At 38.3% G+C, this 25020-nt stretch overlaps 1 protein-coding gene across 1 annotated transcript; it reads left to right on the plus strand.

The window, feature by feature from the left end:
• The first annotated feature begins 2185 nt into the window (after positions 1 to 2185).
• Positions 2186 to 25020, plus strand: LOC306847236 (glycoprotein endo-alpha-1,2-mannosidase-like protein). The gene is made up of 5 exons (XM_079381073.1): positions 2186 to 3306; positions 3469 to 3578; positions 16017 to 16093; positions 22283 to 23327; positions 23785 to 25020. Exons 1-4 carry the CDS (start codon positions 2802 to 2804, stop codon positions 22917 to 22919), a joined length of 1329 nt encoding a protein of 442 aa, XP_079237199.1. The 5' UTR covers positions 2186 to 2801; the 3' UTR covers positions 22920 to 23327; positions 23785 to 25020.

Below are 25020 nucleotides of genomic sequence, written 5' to 3' on the forward strand. Positions count from 1 at the left end.
AGAGAAATCTGATTATTTATTTATTTTGTTATTATTATTATTATTATTATTCTCAGCTTAAATTATTAAGACTTCGGTATTCTAGATAAAAGCTCCACTTACCAATAATGAGCAGCCCTACAGCAGGATGGTTTTCATTTCTGCGTTCATCATGTTTGTCTCGGGCAGAACAGGTGTGTATCAGGGCATCTTTAGTGTGTGTGTGTGTGTGGCATTAGTGTCTTGAACAGTTCACAAAGCGTTGAGAAGCAGACTGTACCATCTCCAGCACTCTGAGGGGGAGGAGAGATGAAATCAGCTCAATGCTCCACCTCCTTGAGTAAAACGAAAACAGCTTCCAATCTAAGTACAAAAAAGAATGTGTGATATTTTGAGTTCATTGCCTCGTCAGGAGGTCCATGCAGTCTAAATAATTCAGTGACTTTGTAAATGTCACAACAACAAATAACAATAATCTCTGAATATGACAAAGAGTGGTTGTTGAGTTGTACATACCACAATGAATGCCTCGAAATCCATTTATGTTTGTCAAATCATTTAATGGGATGGTTCATGCATACATTTAAATTGTCATAATTTACTCACTCTCAAGCTGTTCCAGACCTGTATGAGTTTCTTTCTTATTGATATGATATTTTGAAGAATGTGCGTAACCAAACAGCTGATGGACCTCATTGATTTTAATTATATGTTTGTTTAAAGGCAAGAAAATAAATAAATAATTAATTTAAATTCATAAAAAAAAAAAAGAAAGAAAAAGAAATAAAATACATTATATCAAAGTTTGAGATAAATAGAAAAAAGTGAGTTACAGGCATTAAAAAAAAAAAGTTAGACCATATAGATAAAAAGCACGTATGTGTACTGATTCAGGGCTTTCTGGCCATATTAAGTAATATTAAGTAATTTCTCACCGATTCCCACATTATGATGTTTTACAGTGGGACAAAATCTGTTCTCATCATTAACTGAATTTTCCGCCATCTAGTTTTTTTTAAATAATAATTCAAATGTTCTGTTCTCACATTAAATGTCGCTTGGATTATTGTGATCTCATTTTATATATTATCTAAGGTATTCGAAGACGCTTCATCTACCAAACCATCGTGGAAATCAAGACTCTGGCAGACTGGTTCTCTCAATGACTAGACTGAATTCACTCGATGCATTATTCTCCACTAGATGTCGACCCAGGACATTAAATGTGATCAAACAGAAGACAGAACGTGATTAATGGATGGAAAATCTATTGGGATTGAGAATCTCATAAACTATGAATTATTTGAATGATGGATGAGTACGCATCAGATGTTGCTTTATAGTTACATTCTAGCCTGATGATAACAGATATGATTCTGCAATAAATGTAGCCTACTGAAATTTCTGAGCTATAGCCTGTGTGGGCGGGGCTATGGGTAAGGGGCGGAGATTTCGCATATGTGGGCGGGGTTATGGGCGTGGGGGAGGAGTTCAGACTTCAGAAATATAGATTCATGGCTTTATTGTGTTAGTAAATAAATCCTGACTGGATGCCTTTTTAAGGTCTGAAAAAGAGGACATGACTGAGAAAAAGAGGAAGGGTCACCCTATCTATAATTCTAATGAGTATAAAACACCCACTGATCAGGCTAATATGTTTATAATTTCACACGATAAAAGCAATGGTTCTAATCTGTTAAGCACCAGTGCAGTTAGTTTCAGATACTGTTAGGGTTAGGTATACAGTGGATAGTATTTAGTATATACTTAAATACAGCAAGCAGTAGTATTCTGAGCAATACGTTTTTTTTTTTGTGCATTTTGATTAATATTCTGGCAGTAATACCAGGTGCATTTGTGTGTGTGTGTGTGTGTGTGTGTGTGTGTGTGTCCAACGTTTTCACTTCATATTGAATTTTTATTAAAAAAGGCAAAATAACCATATTTATTAGAAATGATAACTAGAATCAAGTATACAAACATTAAGAGGTAACAAATGTATAACATACCACTGATTGAAATGCATATCGTTGCATTATTTTACATACTACTCTTTAAAAAAATAATAGTATGCCGTGTTTAGTATATACTGCACAGTATGCAGCCTGCATCACGCCATTGCGAACACAGCCAGTGTGCTTGTTTGAGCATGCGTGCATGGTGACAAACCCACGAGACTCCACCCTCCAGTAACAAGAGAAGATTTATCATCAGCACACTGGCGACAGAGAGGCACAGAAATCAGCCGATGCTTTCACAAAGCCAGTGCATCTGATGTGAAAGTGTTTTATACTGCGCAAAAGGATTAGAATTAAGATCCACGCGTGGGAGAGCACGAGAGAGAAGACGGCGTTCAGTTTGCAAGTGGGGAGCAGCGCAAATGAAGCGATGGAGAAGGATGTACTGGTGCATGTGATAAATGCATGATTGCATGGACGCTTTTCCGTCGAATTCAAACGGGCGAGTGCGACTTAACAAAAACACATCTATGCAATGTTGAGTTAGAAATATAGCATGCTCTGTCAGGTTAGGAATATTGCGTGATAAATAATGCGGGCTGGTTTGTCAGCTTAGGATCTTCGTTGCATGTACAGAAATTTATCAAAGCATCGTTTTCAAAAATTTTACAGTTTGTTAATGTTATGAAGATAATGGCTTCCTGACACGGACCAAGCAACCAATCCAGAGTGCCAAATGCAAGTCTGATAGAGGGCCAACTGGAATTAGAAATGGAACACAAGCATTTGACAATCCACTTTTGGAGGCCTCTGTCGTACTAACCTCTGTGTGAACTGCCGTTTCCAGCACCACGGACAGCGACCATGAACAAGTTACGCAGGAAAGCATGTGTGGCTCTTCTATTGTTTACCTTGTTTATCTTTGGTACTATGATGGGCCTACGAACCCTCAAACCCACTGATGGATTCTCGGATCTTGCTCCAGGAATGGAGTTGATGCCTTTGGTTGCAGAGCGAATGGACCAGAGACCCAATCACATAGATGAATCAGTGGGTCAGAATGGTGGTGTGGGCAGTGACACCAAGATAGTGTTCTCCAACTCTGGTCCCGACCACAGCATATTCTATGACATTCACATCTTCTATTATTTATGGTATGGCTCGGCACAGATGGATGGTAGTTATATACACTGGGACCATGTACTGGTGCCACACTGGGACTCCAAAATAGCTTCCAGTCACCCTAAAGGACGACACAATCCTCCAGACGACATTGCGTCCAGTTATTACCCTGAACTGGGACCCTACAGCTCCAGAGATCCAGATGTCATTGAATCTCACATGGTGCAAATCGAAGCTGCGGCTGCAGGTTTTATGGCCAAGACACAATTTGATGAATTGTGCTTGTCATTTATTATATTTATGTTTCTTTGGTTATTATAGTACAATATAGATGGTCGTTCATCATTAAAAACCTTAAAAGAGACAAAATGTTGCTTGTAGAGCAATGTATTTCCACTTTTGATGCCAGGTGTGGTGGTCCTGTCCTGGTACCCGCCTGGTGTGGCAGATGAACATGGCAAACCCACAGAGGATCTAGTGCCAGCTGTAATGGACGCTGCCCATAGACACAGTATCAAGGTAACTGGTGAGAGAGCCATCAAACTTATCTGCTTACACAAAACACTTGGTTTATGGAGTTTTATTCTGATGTATTGTTATGTTTTAAACACTGTCAGAAAAGAATGTGAATGTGTGTGTGTGTATATACGTATATATATATATATATATATATATATATACACACACACACACACACACAACAATTCTTTCTGGTACTCAAATCTGATTGGCTAATAAGAGTGTTGATATTAGAGGCCAACAGAACTCCAACAGCCGTTTCATCATTTGTATCACTCCGTTTGCTGAAGTTACCATATTTCTCACAGCGAGTGTCATGGCGAACGCCCAAAACCATAATAATGACGAGTCAGCAGTAAAGACTTTATATTGGAAAAACGGAAACGGAAGTTATGTTTACTTTTAACAACAGCTTGTAAGACATAACCAACAAATGCACTGACCAGCGCTGTCATCAAATCACCCTAAACAGATGAAAAGATAGTACGAGCCTATCGGACAATTAAACTAATGTTTTATTGAGAATATGAGATTGATCTGAAGAATGAATGCTTGATCAGATGCAGGTAATCACTATCTCTAAATCAATCTTTCTCTCATAATACTCTACTCCACATAATATACTGCTTTAATACGGTAATAATATAATTACTAGTTCTAAAGTTCAAGTTTATTTGTATAGCGCTTTTTACGATACAAATCGTTGCAAAGCAGCTCTACAGGAAATTAAGTTTCCACAATATATTTATATATTGCAGAAACTTAATATATTTCACTTATGGCAAAATTTGGTAATTCTGTATGTTGTCTGAGCGTTGGCATCCTCTGAGGTCCTCTGAGGGGTTGGCATCATCTCTTCTCAGGTGTTCGGTAATCTCAGATCATTTAAGGGTTGGATCCAGACTGAAGCTTTTGTCATTCCTAGTTACATCCCGTGGCAGAAACAGAGAAACAAATAGAGACATAATTAGCATAGCTGCTGTTCCATCTAAGCAAAACATTTTTGTTCAACCCAAGCTAAAGAAGAATAATAATGTACATTTGATCAGATATAACTGCAGTACAAGATTATAAGATGCATTATGTGAATGCTTGGCTAAAGAGATGTGTCTTTAATCTAGATTTAAACAGAGAGAGTGTGTCTGAACACACTCAGGAAGGCTATTCCAGAGTTTGGGAGCCAAATGTGAAAAAGCTCTATAGAGCCTCCTTTAGTGGACTTTGCTATCCTAGGTACTACCAAAAGTCCAGAGTTTTGCGACCTTAGGGAGCAGGTTGGATTGTAGCGTGGTAGAAGACAAGTTAGGTACGCAGGAGCTAAACCATTTAGGGCCTTATAGGCAAGTAATAATATTTTGTAACTGATACGGAACTGAATAGGTAGCCAGTGCAGAGACTGTAAAATTGGTGTAATATGATCATATTTTCTTGACCTGGTAAGAACTCTAGCCGCTGCATTTTGGACTATCTGTAGCTTGTTTATTGAAGATGCAGGACAACAACCTAGCAGTGCATTACAATAGTCCAGTCTAGAGGTCATGAATGCATGAACTAGCTTTTCTGCATCAGAAACAGGTAGCATGTTTCGAAGCTTGGCAATGTTTCTAAGATGGAAGAATGCTGTTTTTGTAACATGGGAAATATTTAGAGGACTTTAGGGGACGTAACAGTGCATCCGTCTAGTTGCAAATTGTAATCCAAGAGATTCTGTGTACTGTTTTTTGGTCCAATAAGTAATATCTCTGTCTTATCTGAATTTAATAGGAGGAAATTATTGGTCACCAATCTTTTTACATTTTTTACACAATCTATTACTTTAGATAGTTTAGAAGTTTCATCTGGTCTTGTTGAGATATATAGTTGAGTATCATCAGCATAACAATGAAAACTAATCCCGTATTTTCTAATAATATTACCAAGAGGCAACATGTATATTGAAAATAGCAGAGGACCTAGGACAGATCCTTGTGGTACTCCATACTTTACTGGTGATAATTGAGATGACTCCCCATTTAAATGAACAAAGTGGTAGCGATCGGACAGGTAGGATCTAAACCATCTTAAAGCCTGCCATTGAATACCAGTATAGTTTTGTAATCGATCTATGAGTATGTCATGGTCTACAGTGTCGAAGGCAGCACTAAGATGAAGTAATACTAGCAATGAGATGCAGCCTTGGTCTGATGCAAGAAGCAAGTAATTTGTCATTTTATCAAGTGCAGTTTCTGTGCTATGGTGAGGCCTAAAACCTGAATGAAATTATTTTTGCAAGAAGGAGCACAATTGATTATTTATTAACAATTATGGTTTTCTGCGGGAGGAAAACACTTAACAAGAAACTTTGCGCATTGCGTTCATATTCTGCTGTTCTGTAGCCACGGATTTGCGGGTCTTGTCTTTTTCTCCTACAGATGACTTGCAGGACCCTGTTCATTATTGTACTAAATTAGTTTTAATCGTTTAACCACCACAGCGTCTCATCGCCATTGGCAACGCAAGTGATGTCGCAGGTAGCGGAGAGCGGCGATTGCAAGTGACATTGTAATTTAGTTTCTTTTTTCTTGTCTTCACCACCTAGCTACTGTTGTAAAATGTTGATAGAGTCAAACAAAAAAATGATCAATAAATTGAACAAAAAATAAATAAAAGACTGAAAGTGACGTCACTCGCAGAAGCGCAAGTGTCTGAGAGTGCAAGTACTGAGAGTGCAAGTGCAAGTCTGCAGCCAAACCCTTCTCAAAATTTTTGACATAAACGGAAGATTTTAAATGGGTCTGTAATTTGCCAGTTCACTAGGATCTAGTTGTGGTTTCTTAATAAGAGGCTTAATAACCGCCAGCTTGAATGGTTTTGGGACGTGACCTAAAGATAACGATGAGTTAATAATATTGAGAAGCGGTTCTTCTGCTACAGGTAACAACTCTTTCAGTAGTTTAATGGGTACAGGATCTAATAAACATGTTGTTGGTTTAGATGCACTGATAAGTTTATTTAGCTCTTCCTCTCCTATAGTTGTAAAGCACTGCAGTTTTTCTTTGGGTGCGATGAATGAAGCTGAAATACTAGACGCAGTAGAATCTACATTTGATATTGTATTTCTGATGTTATCTATTTTATCAGTAAAGAAATTCATAAAGTCGTTACTATTAAACTGTGGGGGAATATTTAGATCGGGTGGCGTCTGTTTATTTGTTAATCTAGCCACTGTGCTAAATAAGAACCTTGGATTGTTTTGGTTCTTATCTATGAGTTTGCGGATATGCTCTACCCTGGCAGCTTTTAGAGCCTGTCTATAGCTGGACATACTGTTTTTCCACGCAATTCTAAAAACTTCCAAGTTAGTTTTTCTCCATTTGCGCTCAAGATTGAGAGTTTCTTTCTTGAGAGAATGGGTATAACTGTTGTACCATGGTGCAGTATGTTTTTCTCTAACCTTTTTCAATTTAAGGGGGGCAACAGCTTCTAATGTATTAGAGAAGATAGTGCCCATGTTGCTAGTCATTTCGTCTAGTTCATGTGTATTTATGGGTACACAGAGCAGTTGAGATAAATCAGGCAGGTTATTTGTGAATCTGTCTTTGGTGGCTGGAACAATAGTTCTGCCCGGACGATAACGCAGAGCCATATAATTAATATCAGTAATACGCAGCATGCACAAGGAAATGATCAGTAACATCATCACTTTGAGGTACGATATCTATATCTGTAAGATCAATTCCATGCGATATAATTAAATCTAGCGTATGATTAAGACGATGAGTGGGCCGGTGACGTTTGGCTTGACTCCAAAAGAGTTTATTAGGTAAACGCAAGTCCTAACACATCATTTGTATTATGAACGTGAATGTTAAAATCTCTGACAATTAGCGCTTTATCAACATTAACCAATAGATCTGAGAGGAAATCTGCTAATTATTTTAGGAAATCTGTATATGGCCCTGGCGGTCTATACACAGTAGCCAGAGCAAGAGATAGGAGAGATTTATTTTGCATATTTGACAGTGTAACATTAAGCAGAAGTATTTTGAATGAGTTAAATCTCCTGTATCCTGTTTTCTGAGTAACATTGAGAATATCGCTATATATTGTTGCAACACCGCCACCACGACCAGTCTGACGGGGCTCATGTTTATAACAGTAGCTTGGTGGAGTAGACTCATTTAGACCAATATATTAATTTGGTTTAAGCCAGGTTTCAGTCAGGCAGAGTATATCAAAATTATTATCTGTGATCATTTCATTTACAATAACTGCTTTGGGTGCAAGTGATCTAATGTTTAGGAGACCAAGCTTTATTTATTTAGCGGTTTTCTGGTTTAATCATGATCAGATTGTTTCTGGATCCTGCAGTAAATGAAGTTCACAACGTAGGTTCGGGAGAAGCCTAATAATCCAGTCCTGCCAATCATCTTCACTACCATATATAAGCAGCAGTCATTGTTCCGTTCAAGCGACTATTCTTCCGGCATAGTGGCCCCGCCCTATTCCGTGAAACATGTCTCACCCTGACGAGCTTCAGCTGTTCACCTCCAACGAGGAACTTTCCTGTGCTTCGGATTCTCCACCCGCCACCCAGCTAAACCCAGCTTCCTCCAAATCTGGTTCTTAAACCGGTCACACCAGTAAGGAACGAGGTCGTCCTACTCGGCGCCCTCCCACAAATTCGCCAAGACGCCACCACACACCGCGGTCATCCCTGCCTCCGGCCAGGAAGCCACGGAACCCAGGCGTCTCAACTTCTCCTCGTGCTCCAGCCCAGCTGACTCCACCAGGACCATTGTCAACTCCCGACATAACAAAATATACAGTTAATGGAATACGGCACGCTCTTGCCTCTGCAAACATTAATTTTTCCCATAGGCAAACCAAAGTTAAGTTGTACGCTCTTTACACGAAGTCACTATCTGGAGAGATTCCACCAACTGTACCTCCCTCCCACCCTCAAAAGGCTTCTAGTCGACTGTCTAAAAGAGCTAGGCTAGCCTCGTTCAACACGGAGAGCGAGGCAGCCTCGGGCTCTACCAGTATTTCCTCCACAGCACCTGTACTTGCGCCTAGTGTTGTTTTTGGCGGCAACAAATCAGACAAGCACACCAATCTGCTACAAGCCTCCACACCAATCAGCAACAAGCCTGCTGTCCTTTATAAGCCTTTTTTGGGGGTTTCTTACTCGGAGCTCAAGCCGAGCCTCGGGTTTCGAGTCTCCTTCACGGACAGCAAGCCAAGTTCGTTTTACCACCACCTGGCAGGGCTGAATGGGCAGGCGAACTCGTGAAATTAAGTTCACAACGTAGGTTCGGGAGGAGACTAATCATCCAGTCCTGCCAATCGTCGTCACGACCATATATAAGCAGCAGTCATTGTTCCGTTCAAGCGACTATTCTTCCAGCATCCCCCCACCACCCCTTCTCCTCCTTCAAATCCCTTTCCTTTATCCACACCGTATCATCAGGTGGGTTTCTTACTCAGAGCTTAAGCTGAGCCTCGGGTTTCGAGCCTCCTTTACGGACAACAAGCCAAGTTTGTTTTACCACTAACTGGCAGGGCTGAATGGGCAGGCGAACTCGGGAAATTTATATTTTGACCTCGCTATTCGGGGAACAGACACAGTCTGTATAGGATGGACAACGCAAGTACTTCCATCATTTAAGTGGGTAGAACAAAAGCCATCATAGCAGTTATTTGTGAATTGGCTTACTAGTCAGATGGAGTGTAGCATCCTGGAGATGTTGTCCGACAGGAGTTCCACTCCGACTCTGCTGGGGTGCAGGCCATCAGCAACGAAAAGCCTAGGACGCTCCCAGAAAAGATTCCAATTATTAACAAAGCACAGTTTCTGTTCTTTACACCATGACAATAACCAGCTTTGTGTCGTTAACCCCCGCATGCAGCACGACAGCACCGATGCTCTCGTCGCCCTTCAGGATCGCGGGTATCTGCGCAGAAACATTGAGAACACGAGCACCGAGGAAACAGTGCGTGGGCACTTTACCTTCAGCTAACGTTGCACGGACGTACCGGACGATGGAGTGTCCGACAATCACAGCGTCGCGTTCCATCTTGCAGAGGGGAGCGAAGCGGTTCCGGGTGGAGATCTCGAAGTCCGGAGGGGGGAGAGGTCGTCGCCCGAGGCCTGAATCGCGTCTTCCGCTGCTGGTGCACCCAGGGTCCGTGGCATAACATAATATTAACATAATATTAATATGTAATTTAAAGAAATAGTTTAATTTAGCTCAAAGGGAATCATTTATGATTTTATAGGGAATTTGAACAGACTCACTGTTACGGCGATTCACGAGCCATATAACAAACTGCACTGGATATTAAAATCCAAAATATAGTGAAAACACTATTAAATAGCACAGTAACAAGATCGGCAGATTAAGACATTAACTTGTGAGCACAAAATACAAGATACTTCTCTTTTCAATACAGATAAGATTTTATTTATACAAACCAAAGACATAAACTAATCTAACACATGAACACAAGCATTCTCACATTCACACGTTGCAGAAAGAGAGAAAGTGAGGAAAGGATGAGTTTAAGAGAATGAAAGTGTGATATCCCAAGTTTACAGCAATATGTGCAATTGCATAGACCTGAACAATCATCAATCACTTATTTAACCCTTGCTTTGAGTTTCTCAATGAGGCTACAATTTATATTAACTGCACCGATTCAGTTAGAACCTGGAGGTTACTTGCTTGCGTTGCTAAGGGAATCCCTTTTGTGTCGTCGTTGCAGGAAAGGGTGTTGCTGATTGGCTGAAAGTTCAGTAGTCGTTGAAGTGACATCTTGGGAAGCCGATCGTTGGGGTTTGCTGAGGATGCGGAGTTGTGGCTGGTAGAAGTTTTGAGGCGGTCACAGACTCGAGTTGAACTCGGAGACGAGGCGTGGCGGCAAAACTTAAACTGAGAACAAGAAACTCCACGGAAAGAAAAGAAACTAAAGTAAAAGAATAAGAATAAAAGGACGTAACGAGACTAGGTGGTTTTTCTTGTCATTGTGGTAGCAGCTGGCACATAGGCCGTATATATATATATATATATATATATATATATATATATATATATATATATATATATATATATATATATATATATATATATATATACACTCACTGGCCACTCTATTAGGTACACCTTGCTAGTACCGGGTTTTGACTTCAGAACTGCCTTAATTCTTTGTGGCATAGATTCAACAAGGTGTTGGAAATATTCCTCAGAGGTTTTGGTCCATATTGACATGATAGCATCACGCAGTTGCTGCAGATTTGTCGGCTGCACATCCATGATGCGAATCTCCCGTTCCATCACATCCCAAAGGTGCTCTATTGGATTGAGATCTGGTGACTGTGGAGGCCATTTGAGTAAAGTGAACTCATGTTCAAGAAACCTGTCTGAGATGATTTGAGCTTTGTGACATGGTGACTTTGTGACATGGAAGTAGCCATCAGAAGATGAGTACACTGTAGACATAAAGGGATGGACATGGTCAGCAACAATCCTCAGGTAGGCTGTGGCATTTAAACGATGCTCAATTGGTACTAAGGGGCCCAATCAGACTCATCAGACCAGGCAACGTTTTTCCAATCTTCTGTTGTCCAATTTTGGTGAGCCTGTGCGAATTGTAGCTTCCATTTCCTGTTCTTAGCTGACAGGAGCAGCACTCTGTGTGGTCTTCTGCTGCTGTAGCCCATCTGAACATGCACTTGCAAAGGTGAGTTTGTCAGAGCAGGATTTACAGTAAACCAAGCTGCTCTGAAAACACAGTATTACAAGCTGCCTGTGTGTAAATGAACACAGTGCTGCACTTCACTCTGAAGCATGCAGTGCAACTATATAGCAACTTTTTAAACTGTATAGTTGCTGCTTTAGATCACAGCTTTTTTAAGATATATTGCTATTTCAGTTTTATTGATTAACTGAAGACTCATTTGTTTATTTTAATGTTAAATATTTTTCATTAACTCACAAACCCCCTGCCGTTCCCTCACAATCCCCTAGGTCTTCCCCCTGCCTTCAAGTAGTACCCTGAAGTGAATCTTTTACGTACCTTTAGATACAAAGATGTTGCTTTAAGATTCCCCAGTGACCAGCTGTTGTACCTATAATTATACCCGTTTTTGCACTTTTTTATTTTTTCTGTGAGTGAAGGTACAGTACAGTACAGTGAGCTGTGGATATTTAGTGACCCTTACCTGATACCTTAAAGTCAGTGCACGTAATTCTAAAGGTATCACCTTGAATGGTAAACATGACTTCCATATAACAAATATATAGCCTATGTTATAAGACAGTGTATTTAGACCTCTGTTCTGTATTGCAGTCTTCACATTACAACACCCATATTGCATGTAAATGTCAGGAGATAACCTTGATATTATATCTTATTTTGTATCTTATCAGTTTCATTATATATAAGAAAGTAAATATGATTTTGCATATGATCATTCCTTGAACAATCTATTTTAAAACTCAACAAGATATGAGCTACTAAAAATAGTAAGTTGGCACTAAAAAGGTTTTCAGTTTTGCTGCAACAGCTGAATTGTTTGTGCTTTTGTGGATGAGCCACTGATTTTAATTTCTTGAGCTCATTAGTGGTTGCATAAGTCTCTGTGTATACTGCCCATAGCTGTGTTCACCATTTCTGCCTAATGAGAGGAGCTCAGACTCAGAGCTGTTACTGGGCCTCTTTGTCCATCATATTTTATAAGCCCAGAATTCCCTGGTGTCTAGAGAAGCAAGTCTGTTACACCATGCCTGTGATTACTGTCATGTTGTCAGTGTATGAGTTATGTTTCCTTCCCATGTGTCATGGAATGGTTGAATTTTAGCCGCAACATTGGGACTTTTCGTTTTTAAACAGCTTCATCAGTATGCCCTTTATCATTAAAGTAATGTGCAAAATGTCATGGTGTTTCCCAGATGCCTTGACTTGACAAACTGCTTTGTTTTGGGTAAACAAAGCATAGTATTATGTGGCGCAGATGTAGATTTAAGTCTTGAAATGCACAAGGGGCTGCATTGCAAGGAGATTGTGCGATCTTTGAACAAAATGTTTGAATTAGTTTGGAAACAGAAAGCAATACCAGTCATCTGTACTTATTCATGAATACTCCCAGTGGAGGCTTGGGCAGTGGGATGGAATGAAGCGTATCTCTTCGCTGCATGTGCTTCGTTTCCCATCAGAATTAATAGTGTTGGAGTCTGTGCTGTATGTTTGACAATGATGATGACAATTCTCACAACAAAACTGAGCTTTTCTACAATCCCGGGTGCCATTGTGCATCCTTTTGGTAAAGTCCTTTTAATTTGTTTTTTTTTTTTTAATAATGTGTCTACAAGTGTCTTGTTGATTAACACAGTTTATGTGTTCTGGCAAACCATGTCCAATTAATTTGCTCTCCACTTGTGGCTGCACATTCATGCTAGCAGTAAATTGTCTGATGGTGTACATGAACGATAGTCTAATGTGTTGTGCATGTTGAGAAAATTAAGGGACCAATCACTGAACCCTGATGTACCCCAATGGTCAATAGAAGTGATTTAGACACCTTGCCTTCCAGAAACCTTGAAGAACCTGTACGTGAATATGTCACATTTGAGTTTTCACTCTGACCTAGGGGTGAGCTGTCAGCTAGTTTGTTAATTTATTTTTCATTCTATGTGCTGTGATTTGCCTTTTTTTTTTTTTTTAGAAAGACTGTCTGTGCAGTCTACTTTCTTAACCAACCATGTACTGTAGCATTGATTTACAATTGTTTCTTTGGCATTTCAGCTTTATCTTGGTGTCACACATTTAGATGTAAGGGCACAGCAAGGCTTATAGCATGAGTGAGTGGATTGACGTCATGCCAGTGCTTATACAACAACCACTGTATCTTTGTAACTGCGCTCGAGGCCGTGCCTCATTCTGTACAGACACATTCAGCCATTGAAATGAAAAAGGATGTATTAGTACTTTTGTCTTTCTGAGATTTTCAGAGTATGTTTAAATATTTCCAACCATCAAAGCACTACATTTTATCCTAAAGTAGAAATTATAAACTTATTTGCATTTCATGTTTAACACATTTCTTTCATGCTGGCTGTTAGATGGCAGTGCATAAGAGATTTCAGCAAGAATTTGACACCTCTGATTTGCAAAAATGTGTCAAAGCAAATTTACAATTCAGCAGAACATGATCCCCTGGCATATAGCATAGGCCTAAATAATGAGAAGAAATGCAGAGAAAGAGACTTCGTTGAGATATATGTTTTTTTTTTTGCCGTACCCAATTCAAATCTCTTTAGTTCTTTGAAACTAAAGAAAGTGAACTAAGTGAGATGCAGTGAACTAAGTGAGTGAACAAATGATGGTAAATTCGGTAATGGCACCATCATTTTTTTTATGCATCTAATGAGTGTGTGTCGCCTTTGTGAGGTGGGTAACAATGAACATGGGTAGAGGTTTTCTTTTTTTTCCATCCTCTTTCTGCAATGACTCCACCATTAAAAGTCATGATTATAGCAATCAGTGTAGTTGTAACCAGTTATTGACTACATTGGCAGTCAGTCCTCAAGAAATAGAGGGACAATTGAACTTTCCAGGTGTCGAGTATCTGTAATTTGTATTATCAGCAACCTCCTTCTCAAAACATTAGTGTAGTGTAGATGTTCATGTCCAAAATGACGGATGTCAAACTGTCCATGACAGAGATGTGTCGCTAAATGCAGGTTGCCATGGAAACAGTTTATGAAGACCTTCCAGATTGGCGTTGTGGAAAAGTAGTGGGTGTTTGTGCTTGGCTTTTCTCATTTGAGGCCCTGAGGGTTTTGCAGTTCAATCAGCCTTGTGCATGTCGCTGTCACTGAAGTGGAGTCTGTCTCCTCCGAGTATTCAACATGACACATCTGTGTCTTAATTTACTATGTTTCTGGGACTTTGAGAAAGTCATCTGTCAGCCACCTTACAAAGGTGTTGCAGCAGGATACAGCAATTTGTTCAGTATGTCTGAGACATGGGTAATGAACTTGTAATTCACAGATAATCTTCACCTCCAGTGCATTGTGAACTTAAGAACTGTTGTAGAAAGAAATAGGGTAAAACTTTAGTTTTGAACTTTTTGCTTATTACTAGCATATTGGCTGTTAATAGTACTTATTTTAATGTCGTATTCTGCATGGCCATATTTTAGATCCATTAATCCTACCTCATACCTAAAATTAAAGGGATAGTTCACCCAAAACTGAAGATTCTGTCAGTAATTACTCACCCTCACGTCGTTCCAAACTCGAAAGATCGTTGTTCATCTTCAGAACACAAAATAAGATATTTTTGATGAAATCCGAGAGCTTTCTGACCCTCCATAGACAGCAATGTAACTTAAACGCTCCCAAGCCCAGAAACATAGTTAAAATATTCCATGTCATATCAATGGTTCAACCGTAATTTTACAAAGCTACAAGAATACTTTTTGTGCACAAAGACAACAAAGATAATGACTTTATTAAATAATTAATCTCCTCTGCATGCATAGGCGGCATTAATGAGATTACCACCATGCGTTGTTACATTGCTGTCAATGGAGGGTCAGAAAGCTTTCTGATTTCATCAAAAATATCTTAATTTGTGTTTTGAAGATGACTGAAGGTCCCACGAGTTGGGAATGAAAGGAGGGTGAGTAATTAATGACAGAATTTTCACTTTTAGGTGAACTAACCCTTTAACAACTACCTTACTAACAATTAAATATTTTTTTGAAGGCAAAAGTCGTAGATAATAGTTAGTTAATAGTAATAATTGGGGGTAACACTTTATTTTAGGGTCTCTTAACTAGTTGCTTATTAGCATGCATATTACTAGAATATTTATTAGTACTAATTAAGCACATATTAATGCCTTATTCTACATGACCTTATTCTAGATCCCTAATCCTACCCAATACCTAAACTTAACAACTACCTTATTAACTATTAATAAGCTGTAAATTTATTGAGGGAAAAGTCGTAGTTAATAGTGAATAAGTGTTCCCTATTCTAAAGTGTTACCTAATTGGACATTAAAATAAAGTGTGACCAATAAATTTATATATTGTTCAAAGTAAATCACAAGTATTTGAACATGCACGTTCATTGTTCATTTAATGAACTACACCTGTGATTTATCTGCTAGGACTCCTGCATGAACTTGAGAGAAGCAACTTCCTACATCTACTAAAAATCATTGACACACCAGTACAAAGACAACACTTGTTTTGATATCTTGCATTTACTACAGTGACATTAGCACATTTTTAAGTGTCCAAATAATTTTTTTTTGCTTTTGTATGCACACTATGGTATCATTATCAATGTATGTATCGGTTTATTATGGACGTGCAGTTTGTGTTGTATAGAAATGCTAGAAATGGTTTTATTCCTTACTTCATTGCCTTTTGGTTCTTTACAGGTTGCGTTTCACCTGCAGCCCTACAAAGGCCGGACGGACCTCAGTGTGCATCACAACATCAAATATATCATTGACAAGTAAGTTGCACCTCCTCAATACCTCCATGCCTCCTGCACTGTTCCAAAACTAAAGATCAGAGCGATCCTGTCTGCCAACCTGAAAGTTTAGCCCTTGTCCATCATGATGAGCTGGGTTGCTTTGAACTCAGGAGTTGGGGTGAAATTCAATCCAGCCTGGTGAACAGAAAAGAGAGTGGTGTTTTAAAAATAGAGGTCTTTTCTTACATTAATCATTCATGAAACAGAACCTATAACATGACCGGATGGTATTGCAGCTAACTCACTCAGGTTCAAGAGAACAATGTCTGCAGTGTGTAAATCCATTACAATGTAACAATCTACTGACTGCAACATGCTGAGTCATTTTTTGCAAATATATTAAAGTTATTTGTCCTTGAATTGTTCTCTAGCAACAGGAATGCCTTGGAACGAAAGACATTATGTAAAACCGAGCTAAGTAAAGTGTAGGTTTACATGGTATCTGAGTATCAGGTAATACAATAATCTGTACTGCTGTGAGAGGCTTACTTTCAGAACAAGGACACGTAACATTCCAGAAAACACAAAACGCTTTTATAACACTGTACAGTGTTGCATTTTGGTTGTAATTAGCATTAAAGAGGTCATGACATGGATTTTTTTATTATTATTTCAATAGCCCCTTTCGCACCGCTGTAGTTCCAGAACTAAAAGTACAGTACTAAAGTACTGGGACGATTTTGCGTGAACTATTTCCCAGTACCATTTAAAGCAGAGATCTTCAACCCTGTTCCTGGGGACCCACTATCCTGAAGAGTTTAGCTACAACCCTAATCAAACACACCTGAAGTGGCCAATCAAGCTCCTCAAGACTGCTTGAAAATTGCAGGCAGGTGTGCTGAAGCTGGTTGGAAATAATCTTTCCAGGACAGTGGGTCTCCAGGAGCAGGGTTGAAGACCTCTGATTTAAAGGATTGCATTCGCACCGACAGTGGGTACTAAGAAGTGACGTAAGCCGGTCGACAGCGACGTCATTTGTGCGCGGCATTCAACAACGAAAACAAAGAACAATGACGTTAACAACAGGAGGATGGAGGACGCTGTGATCGGAGCTGTGTTTTTGTTGTGTCTCGCGGGTTTCACAATAATGGACATGTTTACACAGTATGTGTTTACACGGCGTTTTAAATCATGGCGGGTGAGGGCGTTTTCGTACGCATTTAGCAAATCAGCGTACACTTACGTCACGATAGTTCCTATGGAACTGTTTTAGACCCTACTCTGAAGTAGGAGCTAATTTAGTTCCTCCAAGTGGAGTTCCGGGAACTAAAACAGTTGCTAGTTCCTGCGGGGGTGAACACGCCAAAAAGTGGGTAGTTCCACAATTAGTTTGGGTACTATGAAAAGGTTCCTGCGGTGCGAAAGGGCCTCATATTTTCCTTGAGGTTTACTTCTAATGTTAATAAAGTTTTTTTTGCACAAAACAAACAAATAAGTATGTGGAAAAATTATTATTTTCAACTGTCATTCTGACTCTCTGTCTAAAACGACCTGTTTTAAGGGGTTGGAAAGTGGCAGTGATTGTCATTTTTATTTGCATTTGACGCAACGCCACACTCACATTTAGCGTAATCAAGTGTCAGCCGCTAAGCAAAGTGTTTATGCAAATGTTTGTGCCCAGGTGACGTCATCTTGCACCTCAGATCCAAACAAGCCGTTTTTGGAACTTGATTAAATAAATGCTTTGTTTATAACGAGGAGGACGTTTTAAGCTATGAAACTTGCAGGATGTTTTAATGGTACAAAGACCTTATATTCCAAAAGCTCAAGGCAAATTTTATTTCTCATGTTGATGAGCCCAACTGGAAGGTGAAATTGTGAAGAAGTGATGGGTTTGCTGAAACTACAAGAAGTTCTGTCTTAGCTAGGTTGAGTTGAAGGTGGTGGTCCTTCATCCAGCAAGAAATGTCTATAAGACATGCTGAGATGCGAGCAGCTATCGTCGCATTATAAGTATTTTCACTGTTAGTTCATGTTAACTAAAGTAACCAACTAATGTTAACAAATGGAATCTTATTGTAACGTATTAACATTTTTATATTATACTTTATATAACTCTTTACAATAAGGTTTATTCCATTAATATAATGCATTATGTATCTTTAACTAACAATGAACAATAATTATTTTTATGTACAGTAGGTGAATGTTAATTATACATTTTCATCATTTCATACTGCAAAAACTAACATGAATTTATTATGAACCCACAGCAATTAAAAGTGAATATATATCCTTGAATTAACAATATATTATGCTTTGATTCATAAATGCTGTAAAAATGTTATTGTTAGTTCATAATAGCTAATGTATTAAGTAATTTTAACAAACTGAGTCTTACTGTAGTGTAATTCATAAATTTAATGTGATTTTATGTAAAAAGTATATTATAAATCATAACCAATAATTGTATGTATAGATATCTAAAAATAAGTCATTTAAATATATATTAAATGTATATAATACAACCCGAATTCCGGAAATGTTGGGACGTTTTTTAAATTTGAATAAAATGAAAACTAAAATAATTTCAAATCACATGAGCCAATCTTTTATTCACAATAGAACATAGAGAACATAACAAATGTTTAAATTGAGAAATTTTAACAATTTTATGCACAAATTGAGCTCATTTCAAATTTGATGCCTGGTACAGGTCTCAAAATAGGTGGGACGGGGGCATGTTTACCATGGTGTAGCATCTCCTCTTCTGTTCAGAACAGTTTGAAGACATCTTGGCATCGAGGTTATGAGTTTCTGGAGTTTTGGTGTTGGAATTTGGTCCCATTCTTGCCTGATATAGGTTTCCAGCTGCTGAAGAGTTTGTGGTCGTCTTTGACGTATTTTTCGTTTAATGATGCGCCAAATGTTCTCTATAGGTGAAAGATCTGGACTGCAGGCAGGCCAATTCAGCAGCCGGACTCTTCTACTTCGAAGCCATGCTGTTGTAATAGCTGCAGTATGTGGTTTTGCATTGTCCTGCTGAAATACACAAGGCCTTCCCTTAAATAGACGTCATCTGCATCATTACATATCATTACTGCATCACTACGTCATTATATACCTTTCAGCATTCATAGTGCATTCCAAAACATGCAAGCTGCCCATACCGTATACCCATACCCCCATACCATCAGAGATGCTGGCTTTTGAACTGAACGCTGAGAACACCCTGGAAAGTCTCCCTCCTCTTTAGGAGTGCGGCGTGCATGATTTCCTACAAGAATGTAAAATTTGGACTCGTCTGACCATAGAACACTTTTCCACTTTGAAACAGTCAATTTTAAATGGGACACGATGGCACTTCTGGACTATGTTCACATATGGCTTCCTTTTTTCATGATAGAGCTTTAGTAGCTTTAATTATCTGCAGATGGCACGGCGGATTGTGTTTACCGATAGTGGTTTCTGGAAGTATTCCTGGGCCCATTTAGTAATGTCAATCACAGAATCATGTCAGTGTCGACTTAGGGCCCGAAGACCATGGGCATCCAACAAAGGTCTTCGGAATGTCCCTTACGCACAGAGATTTCTCCAGTTTCTCTGAATCTTTTGATGATGTTATGCACTGTAGATGATGATATTTGCAAAGCCTTTGCCATTTGACGTTGAGGAACGTTGTTTTTAAAGTATTCCACAATCTTTTTACGAACTCTTTCACAGATTGGAGAGCCTCTGCCCATCTTTACTTCTGAGAGACTCTGCCTCTCTAAGATATCCCTTTTATAGCTAATCATGTTACAGACCTGATGTCAATTGACTTAATTAGTTGCTAGATGTTCTCCCAGCTGAATCTTTTGAAAATGTCTTGCTTTTTCAGCCCTTTGTTGCCCCCGCGCCAACTTTTTTGAGACCTGTAGCAGGCATCAAATTTGAAATGAGCTCATTAAGTGAATAAAAGTGTAACATTTTGCAGTTTAAACATTTGTTAAGTTATGTGATTTGAAAGTGTTTTAGTTTTCATTTTATTTAAATATTTAAAAAACGTCCCAACATTTCCGGAATTTGGGTTGTAAAATCCCATAATTTTTTTTCACAGAACTGAATTTTAAAGACAAGAACTACTGTTAACCAATGGTGTAACCCACGAGCAAATTTGGGTTACTATGATATGCTTTTTACCACATCATTTCAACTTTTTTAATTATTATTCAGTAACCATGTTTAATAGCGGAATTTCTGGTTAGAAACAATATTTTCAATGATTCTGCAATGAAATATCCACTAATAATTATTTTATGTTATTTAATTTTTTTTTTTTAAATAACTATATGGGAAAAGTACTTCCAGATCCAAGGCCACTGAAAACATGGGTAAGATCTTTGGTGTCTTAAACGTGTATTGGCTATCTAAAAAAAACAGCCCACCTTTCTGATTTAACATGACATACAACATTGGAAGGAAAATTACATTCCTCAAACCATTGCATGCGCTCTTTAAGTGCTGAAATGTCCTTTCACTGAGAGCAAAATAACAGCTATGAAATAACAGGAAGTTCTGGCGTCGGTTTGTTCAATATTTCCTCCCTGTGCTTTGAACTCCATGTGATTCTACTACTCATTTCCCAGAGGAGAGAGAAATCACAGCAATCACTTTTTGTGTCTCATTGTTTCTCTTATAGACGAGATAACAAGATCAAGCTGAGACTTGCTGAAGCCTGCTGTTTCTGAGATTTCTGAGATGTAGAGTTTCAGAGGAGATCTCAATAATACCTCAAACTGTGCTCACACTTTTATAGCTAATCATGTTAGGTGCTAGATGTTCTCCCATCTGAATCTTAATCTGCATCATATTTTAAATGAGCTGTTTAAAAGTGTAACATTTCTCCATTTAAACATTTATGTTCTCTATGTTGTATTGTGAGTAAAATATTGGCTCATGTGTATTTTGAAAGTCAGGAACTGTTTTTCCAATGGAAAGCTTATAAGGAATGTATTTGCTACATTTGTTTAAGCAGTACACATCAAAACATGCAGAATAAAAAAGCAGTACGTACCATTATCATTGTAATAACGATGGAATGGAATTCAAAGGATGAATATTCCTTTGTTTACATTTCAGTTCTTTGGGAGAGTTATTGTTCGTGTCCGTTATGGAATAAATTACGCTCAAAAACAGCGTCTTGGTGGTAAAAAAACAACACGGTGTTGTAGCATACAGTTTTACAAACAGAATGAGACTGTCCACGGAAAAAAAGTCTCAGAAAAGCGGAATATAGATTATTTGAATTTGGCGCTCTCTCCTGAGTGACGCACGCTGTCATCTGAGCGGGGCGTAATTTAGCGATCTGCTTTATCCATAAAAAAACTTTCTTTTTTTTTCTTCTACATTTTTTATGTGTGAGTGTGTGTATTGTATGGGCAATGTGGCCGTATCTGCATGACTATCATCTGTATGGACGCACATCAGCGTGTGATTACTGACTCTATGACCATGTCTGCCAATATCACTTCATGTCTGGCAATCAGAATATATACTTCAGTATACATACTATATACAAAGCAATTTATTCCCTTTTTTATTACTCAAATAATTATTTTTGTATTTTTTAGTGCTCAAATAAATCACTTGTATGATGTCTAAAATTCTGTCTATTATTTTATAATTGAAAAACTATGCAGGAATATGTATAATGACTAAAATAGTTTGTATAATTCTGCAATACATTTGGTGGTTATTTTTCCTCAAACAGGGGGGTGGGGGGACTATAAATAGTTTCAGAAAAATATTGCAGGAATCTCATTTTTCATGGTATCTTCTTCAAATTTGAAATATGAACTCATGAGACATGTGGCTTTCAATCCATTACTTTTCTGGATTGCTCCAGGACTTATTTCATGTATTTGTATATGAAATAAAAAAACATTCAGTGTGGAAAAATATTTTTCAAGGCACGTCAGTGACTTTTTATCTTTTTGAGCATTATCAACTCTGGATGATGGATAGTAAAGCCTAGAGTGTCTTCTTTCCAAAGATACCTCATTTGTTTGTGTAGCACACTTTGTCAGGAACTGTTACCGTTTTAATTTAGATTAGATAGGTTATTTTCACCTGTGAGGCCCAAAATGGGGGGCGAAGGTTAACAGGTTAAAAAACGTCCCAACATTTCTGGAATTTGGGTTGTTTTATATTACAAATAAACACATCGTTCCTCAAATCTTTTCACAGATACGGGGAGCATGGGGCTTTCTACAGGTTCAAGTCCAGCACTGGGAAGATCCTTCCGCTCTTTTATGTGTACGACTCCTACCTTACCCCGCCAGAGGCCTGGGCTGAGCTGCTGACTGCCAGGGGCTCTCACAGTCTCAGAGGAACTCCTTACGATGGCATCTTCATCGCTCTCATTGTGGAGGAGCGTCACAAGCAGGACATCCTGGCTGGCGGGTTTGACGGCATGTATACCTACTTTGCTTCTAATGGCTTTTCCTTTGGATCTTCTCACCAGAACTGGAAAGCAATCAAAGCTTTCTGTGACAAGAACAACTTGCTGTTTGTGCCCAGTGCTGGACCTGGTTATATGGACACTGCCGTCCGGCCGTGGAACAACCACAACACACGCAACCGAGTGAATGGACGATATTACGAGACCTCTTTGCAGGCAGCGATGTCCATTAGGCCTGATATCATCACAGTAACATCATTTAATGAGTGGCATGAAGGAACTCAGATTGAGAGGGCCGTGCCCAAGAAGACTGTGGCCCGTCTGTATTTGGACTACAAACCCCATCAGCCAGACCACTATCTGGAGCTCACCAGGAAGTGGGCAGAACATTTCAGTAAGGAGAAAGAGCAGTGGCTTATGTGATTGGACCTTCTAACGTCTTACCATTGTTGAGTTTTGAGTTTAGAATGTTTTCACATGTTATCAACATTACCGATTACGGTCTTTCAATTTATGCATACATTTTAAAGGCAGCTAATTAGCAAGGACAAGCCACCTTCTTTTTCTCTCACTATTGATAAGTGATTGATTTCAATGCAAGTATTTACAAGAACAGTTCACCCAAAAATGAACATTCTGTCATAAATATATTTGATTTGAACATATATGTGACCCAGGGGGCGTATTACAGAAAGATCCTAACTTTAAAATCTTATCTTATCTTTTTGGTAACCATGGTAATTTCAGTTAGGACCACATTTAGGACAAACGCTATTACAGAACAGCATTTCCTAAGTGTGTTATCTTATCTTAACTACAGATAGGAAAGGGGTATTACAGAAACCTCCTAACTTGACAAAAAAAAAAACTAAAAACTGTCTTAACTTTAGGACAACCCCACAGCTGTCCTAACTTCAAAATTATTTGAAAGCTAACGGAAAAAAACGCTAACAGCTGTACTGTTCGACAATGGTATTGCATTTATTAATAGTTGAAAATGAAAAACGAGGATGTTTAATGGTAGAAAGACTCTTGGAGGACCCTGAAGATGTGCTATATTTTGATGACAAAACACTTATAAGTAATTACAGACTGCCACACAACATATTAGAGTTAGCACAGGAATGGCAACCAGCATTATAGAGACCAACAAAATTGTCACGGATCATTGCTGGTTGTAGTGCAAGTGAATAAGGCCTTTTTTTTTCAAAAGGCGATTTTCAAAGTGAAGTAGCTTTTGCTTACCTCATCAGCAGTGTTGGTTGCTTGGTAACAGACCTGAGAGTAGATTGTCGAGCTTGATTATGCCATTTAAGATTTCCTAACTAGAGATAAGATATTTTGTAAGATAGGATAAGAATCCCAAATCAAGTTAAGATTTTCTTCTGTAATCGAATTTGTGAAAAATCCTAATTTAACATATCATATCTTAAGTTAAGATCTAAGATAAGAAACTTTCTGTAATACGCCCCCTGGACCACAAAACCAGTCTTAAGTGTAAATTTTTCGAAATTGAGATGTATGCATCATCTGAAAGCTGAATAAATAAGCTTTCTGTTGATGTATGCTTTGTTAGGTTATGACAATATTTGTCCGAGATACAAATATTTGAAAATCTGGAATCTGAGGGTGCAAAAAAAATCTAAATATTGAGAAAATCGCCTTTAAATTTGTCCAAATAAAGTTCTTAGCAATGCATATTACTAATCAAAAATGAAGTTTTAATATATTTACGGTAAGAAATTTACTAAATATCTTCATGGAACATGATCTTTACTTAATATCCTAATGATTTTTGGCATAAAAGAAAAATAATATCATTTTGACCCATGCAATGTATTTTTGGCTATTGCTACAAATATACCCCAGCAACATAAGACTGGTTTTGTGCTCCAGGGTCACATATTTGATCTGTGAATATTTTTTGTAAGCTGAAAACCCCTTTGCATCTGTCCAGTCTCATTCAGTCAAGTGCATATTCATACATGGGACATCACGGACAGCCCAAGATGTGAGAACCAATGCTGTTTGGCATCACTGTAATCAGACCTGGCTGGAAATATCTTGATGTGGCATATTTGAGTGAAAATGACTGTAAACACATGGCTAATACACAGTTTTTATGGTATGCTTTAATGTTTTGTTTTTTTTTCTCTTGTTAATTTTGGACCTCAGCAGCATCCATCCTCATTCCCTGTCATTGTATGGAGAACAGAAGTGTGAACATTGTGTTATATGCCTCCTTTTGTATTCCAAGTAGTTTGGAAGTACATGTGGCTAAGTGAATTTGATATTTTAACTATTCCTTTAACATTAGGCATTAAATCTGACTTCTGCTAGCAGCAACAGTGTGGCCTCAGTATTCAAAGACTGCTTATATTGTGTGTTTGGATGACATTTAAAAAATGGTTGGTGGTTGTGGATATGGTTTGTTTGAATAATGACTGATTTATTATGTTAAGTAAATCCTAATTATGCATATTGTAACTCATATTTAATATTAAACAATAAAAGGAAATCAACT

This window comes from Barbus barbus, assembly GCF_936440315.1.
Source record: "Barbus barbus genome assembly, chromosome: 27".
In the NCBI taxonomy this organism is placed as follows: domain Eukaryota; kingdom Metazoa; phylum Chordata; class Actinopteri; order Cypriniformes; family Cyprinidae; genus Barbus; species Barbus barbus.